The 20,805-nt window shown below is 45.3% G+C and overlaps 1 protein-coding gene across 4 annotated transcripts in view; it reads right to left on the bottom strand.

Annotated features, from left to right (window-relative positions):
- LOC138783004 (transient receptor potential channel pyrexia-like) overlaps nucleotides 1–20,805 on the bottom strand; it is a 167,189-nt gene that overhangs the window by 25,847 nt on the left and 120,537 nt on the right. For all 4 annotated transcript variants that reach the window (XM_069957110.1, XM_069957113.1, XM_069957111.1 and 1 more), the window contains exons 14-17: nucleotides 19,838–20,008; nucleotides 7,172–7,290; nucleotides 4,066–4,264; nucleotides 3,292–3,493 (exon numbers count right to left, since the gene is read on the bottom strand). In XM_069957110.1, the coding sequence (XP_069813211.1) occupies nucleotides 3,292–3,493; nucleotides 4,066–4,264; nucleotides 7,172–7,290; nucleotides 19,838–20,008 (691 nt within the window). The remainder of the gene's footprint in view (nucleotides 1–3,291; nucleotides 3,494–4,065; nucleotides 4,265–7,171; nucleotides 7,291–19,837; nucleotides 20,009–20,805) is intronic.

Genomic DNA, 20,805 nt, shown 5'->3' with positions numbered 1-20,805 from the left:
GTGAGGCGAAGACTTTTGGAGCCAGGCCTGGTCTCAAGAAGGGCAGCAAAGAAGCCACTTGTCTCCAGAAAAAACATCAGGGACAGACTAATATTCTGCAAAAGGTACAGAGAGTGGACTGCTAAGGACTGGGGTAAAGTCATTGTCTCTGATGAATCCCCTTTCCAATTGTTTGGGACATCTGGAAAACAGCTTATTCAGAGAAGACGAGTTGAGCGCTACCACCAGTCTTGTCTCATGCCAACTGTAAAGCATCCTGAAACCATTCATGTGTGGGGTTGCTTCTCAGCCAAGGGAATCGTCTCTCTCACAGTCTTGCCTAAAAACACAGCCATGAATAAAGAATGGTACCAGAATGTCCTCCAAGAGCAACTTCTCCCAACCGTCCAAGAACAGTTTGGCGATCAACAATGCCTTTTCCAGCATGATGGAGCATATTGCCATAAAGCAAAGGTGATAACTAAATGGGTCAGGGAACAAAACATAGAGAGTTTGGGTCCATGACCTGGAAACTCCCCAGATCTTAATCCCATTGAGAACTTGTGGTCAATCATCAAGAGACGGGTGGACAAACAAAAACCAACAAATTCTGACAAAATGCAAGCATTGATTGTGCAAGAATGGACTGCTATCAGTCAGGATTTGGTCCAGAAGTTGATTGAGAGCAGCCAGGGAGAATTGCAGAGGTCCTGAAGAAGAAGGGTCAACACTGCAAATATTGACTTGCTGCATTAACTCATTCTGTCAGTATAAGCTTTTGTTACTCATAATATGATTGGAATTATATTTCTGTATGTGATAAAAACATCTGACAAACACACATAAAAACCAGAGGGCAGCAGATCGTGTGAAAATATATTTGTGTCATTCTCAAAACTTTTGGCCATGACTATATGTAAGACACAAGGAGCTCATGAGTGGCAGTCTATGTAACATAGGGCGTATAGCAGATAAAGAGGATGAAAAAAACACAGAATTTTCCTGACATTTTTTCCCATTAAAATAAAGACCATACTACAAACCACAAACTTACTTTTGTCTATTGGACATGAAAAACATTAGTAAAATAAATGGATCTGAGTGGGGAAAAAATGATCAACAAAGTAAAATAGCGCTGTGTGAATGGGGCCTAAGGAAAGTATACGGCAGCAGCTCTGTCACACTGTGTCAGCCGTGGTTTGGACTGTGATCAGAAGTTAATTAAAGTCTCTTTGAAGTGCAATTTGAATAATCTCCACGACGTTCACGATCAGCAGAGATTTCAACATGTTGTTTCCCAGATCTTTTTCTCCTCTCTCTCTGCGTGTCAAATGCTTTCATCTTCCTATACGCCCCATCTCCCTGGTGCTAAATGAAAACATTGGTCTCGCTCATGTTCCTCATCCTGTGTGGCGCTGATACTGTATAACAAGGAGCTCCGCGGAAATCAGAATAAGATTGCAAATGACTGTTTAATCACAACTGAAGTCACACAGGAAAAACCTTCTTCATCTCAAAAATGTATTTTTTTGTTAATGGGGAAGTCATGGGAAAAAGCGTCTACATCGCGCTGGAATGCATTACCCATTGACGCCACTTTTCTGGTATACAGGTTGAGTCAAAAGTCTTAGGAGACCCTTTTATTGCAGAAATAGAAGGGAAAATTACATATCTGATTACCCCAACAAGTGATGGGTGAGGGGGGTCTATCTTTTAGGCTATGTCCAGAACATGGCTGCCATCTTGAAAGCTGCCATTTTGGATAAAAGGCTTTTTTTTCTCAATGGTAGTTGGTCGTGTAGCTATGTATATAAAAGATGACCAGCATTGTCGCAATCAGATTTGCAGTATTTGCCTATAGGGCACAGGGAGCTGAGGATGAAAGCATGTCTGTTACCTTCATCCTCTGCGCCGCTCCTGTGTGTTTGTTCTAAAATCCTCCATCCAGCAGCCGTGTTCCTCTCGCGGGGGTTCACCACCCTTAAAGGGGTTGTCCACTTCATAGTAAAATTGTTCAGTGTACAGTATTAGTAAGTGTACTCATTGTATATACTGACAGCAGCTCCCTGTGTACCTCATAGAGCTAATATCAGACTCCCCTCCTCCAGGCTGTGCTGTCCTGCTCTGTGGTGAGTCTGTTAATAGATGGCCGACATGAAGGAGCATGTGACCATGCCCTGCCCCCAATGTCCACCATAGTCATATACAGGATTAGTGTTGAACACTGGGGGGCGGAGCATGGTCAAATGCTCCACCATGTCGGCCATCTTATGAACAAACTTACCGCAGAGCAGGGCAGCACAGCCTGGAGGAGGGGAGTCTGATATTAGTCCTATGAGGTACACAGGGAGCTGCTGTCAGTAAGTGCAGTGAGTACTAATACTGTACATTGAGCAACTTTACTATAACGTGGCAGACCTCTTTAATAATTATTAATGAAGAGAGGCAACTTGGGGCCAGATTGGTGCTTGGGGGGGGGGGGGGTGCTCACTAAGGAGCTAAGGAGCTGCTGATAGTTCCCCTTTAATGCTTACATTATGTATGATGTCCAGTTTTATTTCATTTTGCTGCTCGAACGTCGCATTTAGGGCCCCATTGCATTGCTTATGCATTTCAGTCTGAGATGGTAAACGGAGCCTTTTTTAATCATTTAGTTTACTCACCTGCAGCAGTGTACAGGGGTGTGTACAGGAGCGTGTACAGGGGTGTGTACAGGAGCGTGTACAGGGGTGTGTACAGGGGCGTGTACAGGGGCGTGTACAGGGGTGTGTACAGGAGCGTGTACAGGGGTGTGTACAGGGGCGTGTACAGGAGCGTGTACAGGGGTGTGTACAGGGGCGTGTACAGGGGTGTGTACAGCTGCTGACCAATCAGCATTCACCTTCGCTGGGCAAACTGACATCACTTTCTGCATTCTGTCTCTTTTTGTGCTGTTACTAAAGACCAAATGGCCGTAGTGACGGAGCCTCAACTGTAGCTATCCAGTAAGTGAGACACCCAGTGGCCGAATGTATATTTCATATAGAAAACAGGCAAAAAAAGTAAAAGAAGTATTTCACCTCCCCTGCTGATTTAAAATGATTTATTCATAATGACAGTGCCCATTTAACCTGAGAGCTTTAGTTTGGATCAGTCATAGTTAAACATTGTTAAAATAATAACCTGCCCCGAAATGTGGTTTAAGGGGGCTTAAAGCAATACACCCCTAGTGCTCATCTGTTATTACCGGGGAAACTTAAAGCAGCCACAATTTTTATGTTAGAAAAAACAAATATATGCAAAGCACCGCCATGGCATTTCATTGAAATTTACCTTAATTTGGATGGTGACTTTTTTCAGATCATCATCTTGTTCGGTGGTGAGGTCATCATCATAGAAGAGAGATAGAGGGGCGCAGCTGGTATGCATGTAGTGCTCAAACTTAGATTTATTCTTTTTGCTGAGGTTTTCCTCTATCTGTAGCAGCATGGTTGCTTGCTGCATGACCGCGTTTGCTGTTGCATTATCGTAAACCCTATAAAAACAATAATTAAATGTATTTGATATGGCCTGATGCTTAGATAACATTACATCCACAGCGGGTCAGATAAATGAAATTAAAGGGGTACTCCGGCAAAAATATTTTGTTTTGAAATCAACTGGTTTTAGAAGGTTATATGGATTTGTAATTTACTTCCACTTAAAAATCTCCAGTCTTACAGTACTTATCAGTTGCTGTATGTCCTTCAGGAAGTGGTGTATTCTTTCCAGTCTGACACAGTGCGCTCTGCTGCCACCTCTGTCCATGTCAGGAACTGCCCAGAGCAGGAGCAAATCCCCATTAACAAAAAAAAAGAAAAGAAAAAAGAAAACCCCTCCTGCTCTGGACAGTTCCTGACATGGACAGAGGTGGCAGCAGAGAGCACTGTGTCAGACTGGAAAGAAAACACCACTTCCTGCAGGGCATACAGCAGCGGAGAAGTACTGGAAGACTGCAGATTTTTAAATAGAAGTAAATTACAAATCTATACCAGTTTTTGAAACCAGTTGAATTGAAAGAAAAAGATTTTCGCCAGAGTATCCCTTTAAGCTTTATACACATTATACCTTTGAAATGTATCCGCCAGTAGGGCTATCAGCAAGTTGATACAGAGGATGGAGGAGACTCCTAAGAACGTTCCACATAGTATATAAGCCATGACGGGATCAATAGCGTACATGTCGTCAAAGTTATAGTCATCAACCAGAGTGATGCGGAATATGGTGAACAACATCTGAGGGACAGTGGCCATGTTGGCTACTAGACCTAAAAACATAGGAACAAATAGCTGCTGGTAAATAATACATACATCTATGGACAGGTTTATTTCTTACTGAGTGTGTTTTCATAGAAAATTTGGATGGTATAACCTTCTGGACAAATATTCCTTCCATTGTCTAGCGTCAAAAGTGAATAGACTCTTATGCATACAGTAAACCTATTTTGATTGCCCATATAGTAACCAGAGATCAGCACATTGTATATGCAGTGTCCTACTGGGATCCCTGCAGGGTCTGTTGGTTGGGTGCCAGTTGGCTAATTTCTTGTTTTACTAACCTTTTATATTTTTGTATTGTAGTTGCACTGGTTCCATGTTTGACTGAGAGAAAGGGGTAACCTAGGCACTACAAACCTGCACACACATTTTTTAAAGGGAACCCGTCACCAAAACAATGCTATCTAACCTATCACCATCATGGTATAGAGCAGGAAGAGCTGAGCAGATTGACATATATCTTCAAAAAGAAGATTCAGTATAACTTGTAACATGTTGATTGAAATCTTGGATCATTCTGTGTTATGGAGTCCAGTGGGCGGGGTCACTCAATGGACTGGACTCTTTAGCCTGGAAACATCAGAGATTTCAATGAATAAATTACAAATTATACTGAATTTTTTCTCATAAAGATATATATCAATCTGCTCAGCTCCTCCTGCTCTATAATATGATGCCAATAGCTTAGGTAGAACTTTTATGGTGATGGGTTCCCTTTAATAGAACCTTACTGTTTTAAGCCTAGCCTCTCTACAGAGCAATGGGAAACTTGGGCAGTCTAAGAAGTCTCTTGATCTGAAAGGCTGGGTTAAGCTCAGTCTAGTCTCTACAGGCCTGCAGTCCTATAACCAGGACCTTTTGGGGCTATCTAAACTCTCCTAAAGAACCCTGTCCTACAGGATGTCTTTTCCTAGTCTCTACTGAGAATATATATATATATATATATATATATATATATATATATATATAATCACTCTTTTTAGCCTTTAGGCCGGACCTAGGCTGCCAACCTAGAAGATCTCAGAGACCAGTACCTCTCAGTTGTAGATGACATGGCGAACACAGATTTTACCATTCCCCTCCAAAAAGAAATACTTTGGAAGAATCTGTCTATGGTAAATGTTGTGCCTTATGCCAATGTCTGGATTTATTTTGCACTATACCATCAAGGGCTCCACAAACACCATCCAGCTCGACATCTGAGAGGGTGGTTGTCAGGGACTTTGCTACCACTAACACAAATTAGACCGTACACAGTGCTGCCTAAGGGCCCTATTACACGAGACGATTATCGGGCGGAAAATAGTCATTTTGTTCGAATTTAAAGGATAATCGTCCTCTGTAATTGCCGGCAATGATCGAAATATTGTTCAAGTGTCGATCGTTGATTTAGAGCTGACCCTAAAGTCATCGCTAATTGTTCAGTGTAATTCCCCATTCATTCACTGATCCTTTAGTGTAATTCCACATCGTTCCTTCATTTGCTGGGATCCGATGGAGTAAGTGATCGTAGTAACGATTGTAACTAACGACTATCGTTCTGTGTAATTTCGTGAACAATTTCAGGAACGATAAACAATCTTATTTGCAATTATCTTTAATAGGACCCTAATACCCTGTTAGGCTATGTTCACACAACGTATTTTTTTGTATTTCTTCTGCCGATTGCAACAACGGCCATAGTTAATACGAGAAAATACGTTGGCCAGGTGTCTATGGGACCCCGGCCGGAGTGTATACACATGGTATACGCTCCGGCCGGGATCCCTAGCGGCGCTGCAAAGAACTGAGATGTCAGTTTTCTGCGGCCGCTATTCATTGAATAGCGGCCGCAGAAAACCATGGCAGTGCACACTATGGAGCGAGCGGCTGCGGCCGCGAGCTTCATAGCGTGCAGTGGGGAGTTCTGATGGGGGCGCGCATCAGAACTCTGCTGGCCAAAATATCATCCGGCTGGTACTGCAGTACCAGCCGGGATGATCTTTTCAGAGACTGGCCGTTCCGTGACCTGGCTGAATCACGGAACGGCTGGTCTCTTACGCCATGTGAACATAGCCTTACTGTACTACATGGAAACGCTCCTGGCTTACACTTGGGGGCTATAACCTGCCCTGATACATCTATGACTTGTCATCCAGGCAGTGCGAACCTAAACTTTCACTCATCCCTAATGAGCAATACCAATCAGGTTGGTAGAACGATACTCAGGTTTTGTACGGACTCGGTTCTCCACTTTTAAGGACGCCTTGACATGCAATGCTTATGCTTTTTTTTTTATAGCTTGTTAGTGCACATGTGGTCGGCCATGATTATCTTGGTGCTGAGATGATAAGTTCCTAGGACCTGACTCTATGGAAAACGACATTATGTAAAAAGTATGATAAAAAAATGCTATAAAACTTAGCAAACTCTGAGCTTAGCCAGAAGGTACTCTGTAATTTACCATGGTGGTTTAGTCACAGATATGTCATCTTTTTTTCCCCCTCATTTTCTTTAGTGGGAAAATCCCAAAGTGGGAAATCGTTCACTGTGTATATATAATATCGCATGTAAAAAATTACCCTTTGTATCTATACAACCCCGCAATGCAGTTTTTCCGTACTTTGTAGAGTATTCCTGCTGTTATGTGAGGGGATAAATGATTATTTACACATTATGCATTATGCACATTGCTTCTGATCTGCGTCTGGATCAATTCCATGTAATTATCTTATTCGGATGGAATGGAATCGGGGTTGTGAACCCTGCGGGGTGGCGGCTGGAGTGGGGGCAGCTTAGTGCTCAGTGGAAAATCATTACTTGCTCCCGGCATTTGATAGCGTTGATGTGTCTGGTGATGTAAAACAAAATAAAACATATCATATATATAGGCAAGATAACGGGCGTGAATACGTTACCTCCAAAGATGATCCAGAAGGCACAAGCGTAAGGAATGTAAAATTCTCCATAGAGAAAGAGGAATTTTAGAACGTCAGTCACAATCTTTCCCAGCATTACGATGAACGGGCCAAGAAGACTGATAAAAAATAATAATAAAAAAACATTACATAAAGCAGCAAACATTAGAGGCTGGAGCGCGTTCAAACAAGTGTTAGTAATACAGGGCACATGGTGGGGGCTTGTTGTTTAGGGGTAACAGAAGTGACCATGTAGAATTTATGATCCATTACAGTCCGGTACCATCCCATACTATGCTCCATTACAGACCGGTACCATCCCATACTATGCTCCATTACAGGCCGGTACCATCCCATACTACGCTCCATTACAGGCCGGTACCATCCCATACTATGCTCCATTACAGGCTGGTACCATCTTATACTATGCTCCATTACAGGCCGGCACCATCTCATACTATGCTCCATTACAGGCTGGTACCATCCCATACTATGCTTCATTACAGGCCGGTACCATCCCATACTATGCTCCATTACAGGCTGGTACCATCTCATACTATGCTCCATTACAGGCCGGTACCATCCCATAGTATGCCCCATTACAGGCCGGTACCATCCCATACTATGCTCCATTACAGGCCGGTACCATCCCATACTATGCTCCATTACAGGTCGGTACCATCTCATACTATGATCCATTACAGGCCGGTACCATCTCATACTATGCTCCCTTACAGGCCGGCACCATCTCATACTATGCTCCATTACAGGCTGGTACCATCCCATACTATGCTTCATTACAGGCCGGTACCATCTCATACTATGCTCAGTTACAGACCGGCACCATCTCATACTATGCTCCATTACAGGCCGGTACCATCTCATACTATGCTTCATTACAGGCCGGTACCATCTCATACTATGATCCATTACAGACCGGTACCATCTCATACTATGCTCCATTACAGACCGGCACCATCTCATACTATGCTCCATTACAGGCCGGTACCATCCCATACTATGCTCCATTACAGGCCGGTACCATCTCATACTATGCTCCATTACAGGCCAGTACCATCCCATACTATGCTTCATTACAGGCCGGTACCATCCCATACTATGCTCCATTACAGGCCGGTACCATCCCATACTATGATCCATTACAGACCAGTACCATCCCATACTATGCTTCATTACAGGCCGGTACCATCCCATACTATGCTCCATTACAGGCCGGTACCATCTCATACTATGCTCCATTACAGGCCGGTACCATCTCATACTATGATCCATTACAGGCCGGTACCATCTCATACTATGCTCCATTACAGGCCGGTACCATCTCATACTATGATCCATTACAGGCCGGTACCATCTCATACTATGATCCATTACAGGCCGGTACCATCTCATACTATGCTCCATTACAGGCCGGTACCATCTCATACTATGATCCATTACAGGCCGGTACCATCTCATACTATGATCCATTACAGACCGGTACCATCTCATACTATGCTCCATTACAGGCCGGTACCATCTCATACTATGCTCCATTACAGGCCGGTACCATCTCATACTATGCTCCATTACAGGCCGGTACCATCTCATACTATGCTCCATTACAGGCCGGTACCATCTCATACTATGCTCCATTACAGGCCGGTACCATCCCATACTATGCTCCATTACAGACCGGTACCATCCCATACTATGCTCCATTACAGGCCTGTACCATCCCATACTATGCTCCATTACAGGCCGGTACCATCCCATACTATGATCCATTACAGGCCGGTACCATCTCATACTATGATCCATTACAGACTGGTACCATCTCATACTATGCTCCATTACAGGCCGGTACCATCCCATACTATGCTCCATTACAGGCCGGTACCATTTCATACTATGCTTCATTACAGGCCGGTACCATCCCATACTATGCTCCATTACAGACCGGTACCATCCCATACTATGCTCCATTACAGGCCGGTACCATCCCATACTATGCTCCATTACAGGCTGGTACCATCTCATACTATGCTCCATTACAGGCCGGTACCATCTCATACTATGCTCCATTACAGGCCGGTACCATCCCATACTATGCTCCATTACAGGCTGGTACCATCTCATACTATGCTCCATTACAGGCCGGTACCATCTCATACTATGATCCATTACAAGTTTTCTATGGGGATTTGCTGCTGCTTTGGACAATTTCTGACATGGACAGAGGAGACAGCAGAGAGCACTGTGTCAGACTGGGAAGAAAACATTTCATGCAGGACATACAGCAGCTGATAAGTATTGGAAGACTGGAGATTTTTAAATAGAAGAAAATTACAAATCTATATAACTTTCTGAAACCAGTTGATTTGAAAGAAAACGTTTTTCGTTGCATAACCCCTTTAAGGAAGCACAGATGAGTATAGAAAAGGTACCGGCCCTAGCAATGTATGAATATTTTAGAACAGGGGTGTCAAACTGAAATACACAGTGGGCCAAATTTAAAAAATTGGTCATAGTCGTGGGCCAACCTTGATAATTATTTAAGTGCGAATGCGGTGGTCCTGGCACTGTCAGTGATGTGCGTCTCCCAGCCCTGTGCACTATGATAAATGACATGATAAATTGCTATGATTTGATTAAACCCCAACCCATGCAACAGCCAACCCCCTCCCCCAATATTGCCTCATGTCGTAGCCAACCCAACCAAAATTGCCCGACATAGTAGCCAGCCCTCCCAGTAGTGCCCAAATAGTAGCCAGCCCCCCAAGTGTCCTATATAGTAGCCAGCTTCCCCAATAGTCTCATATAGTGGCCAGCCCTCCCCCATAGTCTCATATAGTAGCCAGCCCTCCCCATAGTCTCATATAGTAGCCAGCCATCCCCCATAGTCTCATATAGTAGCCAGCCCTTCCTACTAGTCTCATATAGTAGCCAGCCCTCCCCATAGTCTCATATAGTAGCCAGCCCTCCCTCATAGTCTCTTATATAGTAGCCAGCCCTTCCCCATAGTCTCATATAGTAGCCAGCCCTCCGTCATAGTCTCTTATATAGTAGCCAGCCATTCCCCATAGTCTCATATAGTAGCCAGCCCTCCCCTCAAGTCTCATATGGTAGCCAGCCCTCCCCTGTAGTCTCATATAGTAGCCAGCCCTCCCCTCAAGTCTCATATGGTAGCCAGCCCTCCCTTGTAGTCTCATATAGTAGCCAGCCCTCCCCATAGTCTCTTATATAGTAGCCAGCCCTCCCCATAGTCTCTTATATAGTAGCCAGCCATTCCCCATAGTCTCATATAGTAGCCAGCCCTCCCCTCAAGTCTCATATGGTAGCCAGCCCTCCCCTGTAGTCTCATATAGTAGCCAGCCCTCCCCATAGTCTCTTATATAGTAGCCAGCCCTTCCCATAGTCTCTTATATAGTAGCCAGCCCTCCCCATAGTCTCTTATATAGTAGCCAGCCCTCCCCATAGTCTCTTATATAGTAGCCAGCCCTCCCCCATAGTCATAGTTTGACATGACTGTTTTAGAACATGAGATATAACTTTAGTGATAAGTGCACACAGGCCCATAATCTGACCCTGTACCAACAGAAGTACGGCATACTCACCTTCTGGTGCTCCTGTGCTTGTCCTCCAGGCAATTCTTGTATTTCTAACACCACCAGGGATGATATGTGGAAACATAATTATAGAAGGAGCCCAAGGCAGCACTACAGTCACATCCCTTGTACTCACACTTGCAATGTTTCACTGCTTGAGAAAGGTGTCAAATCAAAACAATGCAAGTGTGACTAAAAGGGATTTCACTGTTCTACAGTTATTGTTTGGACCTAGGATGGGGCCCTAGAGGGTTTGCGGTGTGCCCCTTAAATGAGGTTTATACTGTTCTGTGCTGCTTTACAGATTTGCGACCTGTGAGTGGTTACAACTCATTGTCAATCTGCTGCCACCTCTGTCCTTGTCAGAAACTGTGCAGAGCAGGAGAGGTTTTCTATAGGGATTTGCTACTTCTCTGGACAGTTCCTGACATGGACAGAGGTGGCAGCAGAGAGCACCGTGTCAGACTTGAAAGAACACACCACTTCCTGCAGGACATACAGCAGCTGATAAGTACTGGAAGAATTTATCTTTTTAAATAGAAGTACTTTACAAATCCGTATAACTTTCTCACAGCCAAAGCTAAAGCTTTGGCTGTCCAGGGATGATGGGTGTTGTAGTTTTGCAACAGCTGGAGAGCCAAGGTTCCCTACCCTTGCTATAAATTATAATAGACCCCTATGAGCTTCTGATATTTTCAGCAGCAATATTGGTGCATTCTCCGCTATTCTTGTTGTAGTAAAATACAAGAGACGTGATGGGAACCCTCATGCACGTGTGTGAACTGAGCCGGAGGCAGGAATTTCTAATGTGTGTGGATTGTTGTATGATGAATGCGTCAGGAGAACCTCCATGGATAATAATAGACGTCTCATGGGACCTCAGACTCCATTCATCTCAGATAACAGAAAACCCAGCTAAGGAACAACCTGTAGTAATGTTCTAAAAAGCTGCGGCGTAGACGGCTGACCTCTTGGCTCGGACCACATCTAGCTCCTAGAAGATGTAATTACATAGCAGTGAAATAGACAGATACTTATGATGCGATGAAAACCGGACGACATCATCAAAGCAGAAAGGCATGCTAAAAATCTGATGAATGTTAATGAGGAAAACATAGGAGGCAGCACAGCCAGTATATATAGGACCAGGTGTATAGGGTGTCCCAGCCCCATCAGCTACGAGCCTGGTGTAATGTCACAGACTCCTCACTGACTACGACTACAACTGGACAGGGTCATTGTATATGCTCACCATTCAGCATCACATCACATGCAGAATCAATCTAGAAAAGATGTATTATTGTATTGCACTGATACAGAGTCAAAGCAGAAATGTGAGAGATGTAATGTATGTACACAGAGACCCCATCAGCAGAATAGTGAGTGCAGCTCTGGAGTATAATACAGCATGTAACTCAGGATCAGTACAGGATCAGTAATGTAATGTATGTACACAGGGACTCCACCAGCAGAATAGTGAGTGCAGCTCTGGAGTATAAGGCTATGTTCACACTACGTAAAACTACGCAGAACTATGGCCGTAGTTTTGAGGGGTGGAACATAGCCTTATTTTCAATGGGATCCAGGCCGGGGCGTACACACGTCGTATGCGCTCCGGCCGGGATCCTATGCGGCGTTGTAAAAAACTGACATGTCAGTTTTCTGCGGCCGCTTGCTTCACTGTAGGCTATGGGAAGCTCTGACGCGCATCAAAGCTCCGCGGACGGTAAGATCACCCGGCCAGTACTTTACCGGCCGGGATGATCCAGACTGAGACCGGCCGTTCCGTGACCCGGCCGGGGTCACGGAACGGCTGGATGTTCACAGCGTGTGAACGTAGCCTAATACAGGATGTAACTCAGGACCAGTAATGTAATGTAATGTATGTACACAGTGACCCCACCAGCAGAATAGTGAGTGAAGCTCTGGAGTATAATACATAAAGTAACTTAGGATCAGTACAGGATCAGTAATGTAATGTATGTACACAATGACCTCACCAACAGAATAGCGAGTGCAGCTCTGGAGTATAAGGGCTCGTTCACACAGAGCAAAAGCAGCTGAATTTCTGCGCTAAATCAGCGCTGAAATTTCAGCCGTTAAAATAGGTGAAGAGCTAATTTCCATTGTGTTGAATGGAAATTCTGCTCTGCAGTTCACACGATGGAATTTCCTCGCTGAAAGTTCCGCGGCTAATCCGCTCTCCGCCAGAAGAATGAACGTGTTGATTCTTCCGCTAGCGGAAGCCTATACAAATCAATGGGGCTCTGATTTTCTGTTTCAGCGTGGAATACGCGGGTATTCAGCGCCTAATACAAGTGCAAATTACGCGCTGGATCAGCGCGGAAATGGGGGGAAAAAGGGTGGGGGAATTCCAAGACAACCCAAAGGAGGTGATACCAGGGGCCCACAAAAAAGAAATGACAATGTCAGCATGCACACAGCATATGACCACTGCAAAAGTTTCCCCCCAAAAAACATACATACATACATACCTCTGAAATTAGTGCATCTCCATCAATTGCAAAGCAGTGATGTTTTGCCATTTCTGCTCAGCTTCTCTCTGCTCAGCTCAGCTCCTTCTCCTCTGCCAGCTCTGAGGTGATCTGTTCTAGAAAATTCAGGTACCGTATAGTCTAGTCTCCAAAGTCTGCAAAATTGTTGTTGGCACCTCCCTCTATTATTACTCACCGAATACTCGCTGAATATCAGCGCTGAATGCATGCAGAATCAGCGCGGATTCCTCGAGTATTCCACGCTGAAATACGCAGGGATTCCGCTTACATTCTGCTCGGAATTCAGTGTCAGTTGATTTCAGGCGGAAATATTTCCTCGCGTAATCCGCCCCTTTTGCTCTGTGTGAACGTAGCCATACAGAAAGTAACTCAGGATCAGTACAGGATAAGTACTGTAATTTATGGAAACAGTGGCCTAATCGTGTATACTTTATAGTATATATTATCAATACATAATATTAGACAGTATATTAGACTCAGGGCAGCATGGTGGCTCAGTGGTTAGCACTGTAGCCTTGCAGCGCTGGGGTCCTGGGTTCAAAGGACAACATCTGCAAAGAGTTTGTATGTTCTCTCTGTGTTTGCGTGGGTTTCCTCCGGGTACTCCAGTTTCCTCCCACACCCAAAAACATACAGATAGGGAATCTGTGTGCACTATACAAATAAAAAAAGACTATAGAATAGTGTGGATATAACGTCTACCCTGACACCTTCACCTTTATACATCTTTGTCCCTGTGATCAGATCTGCTTGTGCCCCTATTGTTGTGTGTGACAAATGAGAGCAGGTGGTGACTGATCGCTATATGACCCGATGATTGTCCTCTCCTTCTGTCAGTCCATCATATATACCACAATGACAGGGAGAAATAAATGATGAGGGGGTCACTGAATCATCAATCACAGCCTGGGCTATAAGGGCGCGTGCCTCCATGACTGACAGCGGAGGAATGCATAATGCACCAGGGGTGCCAGGAACATCTGACTCCTCTAACCCTATGCTTTAGCCAGAGGCAAAGAGCCAGGAATCCCTCCCTGCTCCTGAGCTTCTAATTGTCCCAGTCCTAATTGTTCACCTATTCCTAATCTAAACCAAAACAGAAGATGAAAAAATAAAAGATCATAAATATAACATGAAGTATTCTAAGCATTATGGTCATCATAGTACAGTGATCCCTCAACTTACAATGGCCTCAAGATACAATATGTTTTTAACATACACTGTTCCTTTCTGGACCATCGTAACTTGAGACCAGACTCAACATACAACATACAATGCTACAGACAGTCAGGATCTGCGGCACATGTGAATAACTGACCAATGAATGGAAATGGCCATTTTACTGGTAAAACCCCAGTATTATTGAGGTGCCTGCACTGGTTGTCCGTCTAGTAGTGATTCTCCTGAGTATAGTGTGATACTACATGTCCTGTGCTGCTCTCTACCTGGGCCAGTTTTCCATTGAATTTTGATCTCAACATACAATGGTCGTCCTGGAACTAATTAATATTGTATGTTGAGGGATCACTGTATATAGGGTAATTGATCCCTATAGACTTCTTTCATCTACTTACACGGCTGATTTTATATACTATTAGGACACCCTCTGATCACACAAGGTATATTAGAAAGCTGCAGAACCTTTTTTTTTAATATTGCAGAATGATTACAGAGGTTGGAAAAAAATGTGTGTATATATATATATATATATATATATATATATATATATATATATATACAGTGGTACCTCGGTTCTCGAACTTAATTGGTTCCGGAAGGCAGTTTGAGAACCAAGAAGTGTCTTCCCATAGGAAATAATGTAAATGTGATTAATTGGTTCCAGCAGCCACCAATAATTACCTACAATATCATTTATTACACTGATAAGTGCTCGGTATAATCACTACACTACAGTACAGAACAGCACTATACTGTACAGGACATTAAACATAAGAAATGTTCATCAGAACCAGCAATTCTAGTACAGTAGTCACCAACTCCTCACCCATCCTTTACTGTATAGCGTCCCCCCCCATCAAAGCACTGTAATGTATAGGAGATGGTGGTGCACTGCCTGTACTACTTCTGCACTGTATATGCACTCCAGCAGTCTTATACAGCACTGTACTGTATGTGAAGCCTCACCACTGCTTAGCTCGCCAGGTACAACCCACCATCCACGCTCGCAAAAACGTTCAAAAACCGAGCAAAGTTCGAATTCCAAACACTACTTCTGGGTAAATTTTCGTTCGAAAACCAAGCAGTTCGAGTTCCAAAGCGTTCGAAAACCGAGGTATTACTGTATATATATATATACTATGTATATACTATATATATATATATATATATATTTTTTTTTTTTCAATTTCTTTAAGTTAAATAACGCAAAAAAATTATTATTTTTTTTTTTTACAGTATATGGCTATGTTCACACGTCATATGAGACTGGCCATTCCGTGACCGGCCAGGTCACGGAATGGCCGGTCTCTGGCCGGATGATCTTTCCGGCCGCAGAGGTCTGATGCTGGCGCATCAGCGCGCTCCCGCATCAGAGCTTCCCATAGCACACAGTGAAGCAAGCGGCCGGAGCCACTCGCTTCACTGTGTGAACTGATAGGGTTTTCTGCGGCCGGAATTCACTGAATGCCGGCCACAGAAAACTGACATGTCAGGTATTTGCGCCCCGTATGGGATCCCGGACGGAGCGTATACGATGTGTATACGCTCCAGCTGGGATCCCATTGAAAGTAAGGCATTGTTCCACCGCACCAAAAGTACGGCCGTTGTTGCCCTTGGCAACAACGGCCGTACTTTTACGTAGTGTCAACATAGCCTGACATTAAAGAAATGTAAAAAAATAAATAAAAATAAATATATATATATATATATATATATATATATATATAAATATATATAATATATATATATATATATATATATATATATATATATACACACACACACAGTGGTACCTTGTGGTGGTTTAAAAGTAATTGGGATTAAGAGCATTTTGATTTAAGAGCTCACAGTTTCTCAAAATTGTAACTTGGTTTAAGAGCATTGCTTTGGTTTAAGAGCTTCCTGTACTGGGTGGGAGGGGGAGTGGGGGAGGGGCATGGTCTGCATAGCGTGGTCTATAGCACTGTACTCTGACCCAGGAAGTCTCCCTCACCTTCCAAATCATAGCAGATCCACTTTAGGCTGGGGCTTGCATCAGGGGACAGGACTGTGGAGGTAATCTCTTTATAGCTGTAACCCCTCTCTCCCCGGACAGAGAGTGCTGCTATACTGTGCTCACATATTCCCTGCTCATTCCTTCCTGCTCCCTGCAGTCTCTGTCCGCCCTTGTGTTTCCCATCCTCCCCATTCCTGCTATAACGTGCCTGCACTAACACTCAGCCATTCACACTGCTGCTATAATGTGCCTGCACTCACACTCAGCTATACACACTGCTGCTATAATGTGCCTGCACTTACACTCAGCCATTCACACTGCTGTATATAAAGTTTCTGTCACTGTCCTGCACTGCTCTGTGATTCTCACTTTCTGATTGGTCCATGCTGAACACACCCCTTCCCCATTGCTGTCATGTGACCACACAGACCTCTGACAGCAGCCCAGCTTCTCTTTTCTAGCCTGTTGTACTACACTACTGCATTATGGGGATCTGCAGCTCCATCCTGTATCTACAATCTGCTGCTGTTTTTTCTGGTTTCTGCACTTACTATACATTATACTCCACATGCCAATTGCAATACTGTGCAGTAAATTTTATTCAGAATAAAAAAATCATTATTTTTGGGGTGTCGAACCAGTTGTCTGTGATTTCTTATAGGAAAATTGGCTTTTGTTTAAGGTTACAAACCCACTTGCCGGATCTGCAGCGAGTCTCCTTGCTGCATTTTTGCAGCGAGACTCGCTGCAGATCCCAGCCCTATACTTTCATTAGCAGAGAAACTCGCAGCAGGGATGTACATCCCTGCTGCGATTTTGTCTGCAGCCCTCCCCATTAACCCCCTAGCCGTCGGATATTATACATTACCGGGTCCCCGTTCCTGCTTGCTTTGGGGCTCCCAGTGTCTTCACGGCCCGCCCGGCCAATCAGTGCGCTGCGGCAGGGCAGCGCACTGATTGGCCGGGCAGAACGTGCCGGGAGCCGCCGAAGCAAGCAGGAGCGGGGACCTGGTAATGTATATCCTGCCCGCCCCCCCTGCAGCCCCGATGGCCCCCCGCACCCTCCGGCCGCATGATTGCCCCCCGCAGCCCCGATCGCCCCTGGCCGCATGATCACCCCCCGCACCCCCCGGCCGCACGGGCTGTGGGGGGCGATCGTGCGGCCAGGGGCTGCGGGGGGCGATCGTGCGGCCGGGGGGTGCGGGGGGCGATCATGCGGCCGGGGGGTGCGGGGGGGGCGATTATGCGGCCGGGGGGTGCGGGGGGCGATTATGCGGCCGGAGGGTGCGATCCTGCGGCCGGGGGGTGTGGGGGGCGATCATGCGGCCGGGGGCTGGGGGCGATCGGGGCTGCAGGGGGGCGGGCAGGATATACATTACCAGGTCCCCGCTCCTGCTTGCTTCGGCGCCTCCCGGCACATTCTGCCCCGCCAATCAGTGCGCTGCCCTGCCGCAGCGCACTGATTGGCAGGGCGGGCCGTGAAGACACCGGGAGCCCCGAAGCAAGCAGGAACGGGGACCCGGTAATGTATAATGTCCGGCGGCTAGGGGGTTAATGAGGAGGGCTGCAGACAAAATCGCAGCAGGGATGTACATCCCTGCTGCGAGTTTCTCTGCTAATGAAAGTATAGGGCTGGGATCTGCAGCAAGTCTCGCTGCAAAAACGCAGCAAGGAGACTCGCTGCAGATCCGGCAAGTGGGTTTGTACCCTAAGGCCCCGTTCCCACTGAGGAAAGGTAGCGGAATTCCGCAACGGAATTGTCCGCCGCGGAATGCTGTTAGCCTCCCGCTCATAATGGGAGTTCATTCTTCAGCGCGTACAGAGCAGGAGCGCGCGCCTCCCATAGACTCCCATTATGAGCGGGAGGCTAACGGCATTCCGCGGCGGACAATTCCGTTGCGGAATTCCGCTACCTTTCCTCAGTGGGAACGGGGCCTAAAAGTGCATTTGGATTACAAGAACAGTCCCGGAACACATTATGGTCGTAATCCAAGGCACCACTATATATATATAATTTTTTTAAATTGAGTGGCAGCAGAAAGGGCGACAGAGCTCCTTTTCTGCTGTCTTGGGAACTGCAGGGCTGCACAAGCCTTGGTCAACTGTCAGTCACCACTCATTCTGCTACACTGTGCCATGCCTGCAGCACCCCTGACACAGACAGCTTCCCCACGTGTAATGTCTATTCTAATGGTAACATATATTATATAGACATCAGGGGAGGCTGCAGCACTAGGGACACAGAGATCTTCCCCCAGTGTAATGTCTATTCTAATGGTAACATATATTATATAGACATCAGGGGAGGCTGCAGCACTACTGACACAGACAGCTTCCCCAGTGTAATGTCTTTTCTAATGGTAACATGTATTATATAGACATCAGGGGAGGCTCAGTATCTGCACGCAGCAGCTCTAGTGATATGTAATTGTCAGGATCAGGGCTTGTGTAGCTCTGCAGTTCCTGACAAAGCCATTGGTGAGCTGCACACAGTTCAGTGCTGTACATCATTTCATTGTCCGGATAAATTTGCTATCGGTTTTGTTGGCATTGTAGCTTAAGCAAATCTCAATTTGTCATAAGGTCTTTAACATTTCTGATTATCACTGTCAGACAGGTCTTCCCTCCTTCTGTGCTGCTGAAGTTCCTGGACAGAGATTGCCACCATTCACTATTTGTTCATAGTGTTTTTTCTGTCATTTAAATGGAACTCCAGCATTTTTTTTTCTTTTGAATCAACTGGTGTCAGAAATTTATACAGATTTGTAATATACTTCTATTTAAAAATCTCCAGTCTTCCAGTACTTATCAGCTGCTGTATGTCCTGCAGAAAGTGGTGTATTCTTTCAAGTCTGACACAGTGCTCTCTGCTGCCACCTCTGTCCATTTCAGGAATTGTCCAGAGCAGCAGAAAATCCCCATAGAAAACCTCTCCTGCTCTGGACAGTTCCTGATATAGACAGAGGTGGCAGCAGAGAGCACTGTGTCAGATTGGAAAGAATACACCATAAAAATATGAACAGAGTACCCCTTTAATGCTTTTTATTTGTATAGCGCTCACAGATTGCGCAGCACTGTACACCGTTTGAAATTATTGCTCCCTGTCCCCATTAGGACTCACAATCTGTATGTTTTGAGTGTGGGAGGAAACCGGAGTACCCGGAGGAAACCCACGCAAAAACATGGAGAGAACATACAAACTCTTTGCAGATGTTGTCAGTAACATTTCAAAACAACATCTGATTGAAAGTACAATGGAAGCTAATACAGTAATTGTACATTTTCCTCTAGAACAGCCTATAATAATATGATACCAGATACGGTGTTATGAGTAAGGACACCATTACATATACTGCTACTCACTTACCGGATTGCTCTGGCGTGTTTCATCAGCCGTAGCCATAGAAAGACAATGGTGACTGCAAAGACTCGGACATGAGAAACGTGTAGAGCAGAGTTTTGTTGCACAACTATATCAGCTATATGTGTGCAGATGACAGCCAGAAGAAGAAAGTACACAATCCAGTCAAAGACGTTCCTGAGGAAGAGAGAACAGACAATGGTTTAAAAGGAAACCTCTCACATATGTATAATGCATATGTCTGGTGTAGGGACACAGTAAAAGGTTCCTCATCTGGTATGTCTCTCCCTGTCAGTCACTATTGTGGCCGCAGCGGTCACAGTGACGTCACTGCGCAAGCGCAAGGGTAGAGTGGCCTTTTGTGACCGCTGCAGTGTGGCCACAAGAGGGGAATAGAAGAGGAGGGGAGCACACAGAGGTGCTATATACTACTGGGGGAGCACACAGGGGGTCTATATACTACTGGGGGAGCGCACAGGAGGGCTATATTGGAGGGGAAGCACACAGGGGGTCTATATACTACTGGGAAACACAAAGTGGGTGGCTATATACTACTGGGGGAGTGCACATGGGAGCTATATACTACTAGAGGAGAGCACAGGAGGGCTTTATACTACTGGGGGAGCGCAAAGGGGCTATATACTACTGGGGGAGCGCACAGAGGGGCTATATACTACTGAGGGAGCGCACAGGGGTCTATATACTACCGAGGGAGCGCACAGGGGGCTATATTCTACTGGGGGAGTGCACAGGTGGACTATATACTACTGGGGAAGCGCACAGTCTATATACTACTGGGAGAGCACACAGGGGTGCTATATACTACTGGGAGAGCACACAGGGGGTCTTTATACCACTGAGGGGAACGAACAGGGGGGCTATATGGGAGGATGACTACACAGGGGGTCTATATACTACTGGGGAACACAAAGTGGGCGGCTATATACTATTGGGGGAGCACACATGGAAGCTAT

This window comes from Dendropsophus ebraccatus, chromosome 2 (assembly GCF_027789765.1).
Source record: "Dendropsophus ebraccatus isolate aDenEbr1 chromosome 2, aDenEbr1.pat, whole genome shotgun sequence".
In the NCBI taxonomy this organism is placed as follows: Eukaryota; Metazoa; Chordata; class Amphibia; order Anura; family Hylidae; genus Dendropsophus; species Dendropsophus ebraccatus.
The sequence above is the reverse complement of the archived record's forward strand: the minus strand, read 5'-3'. Positions and strand labels throughout refer to the sequence as shown.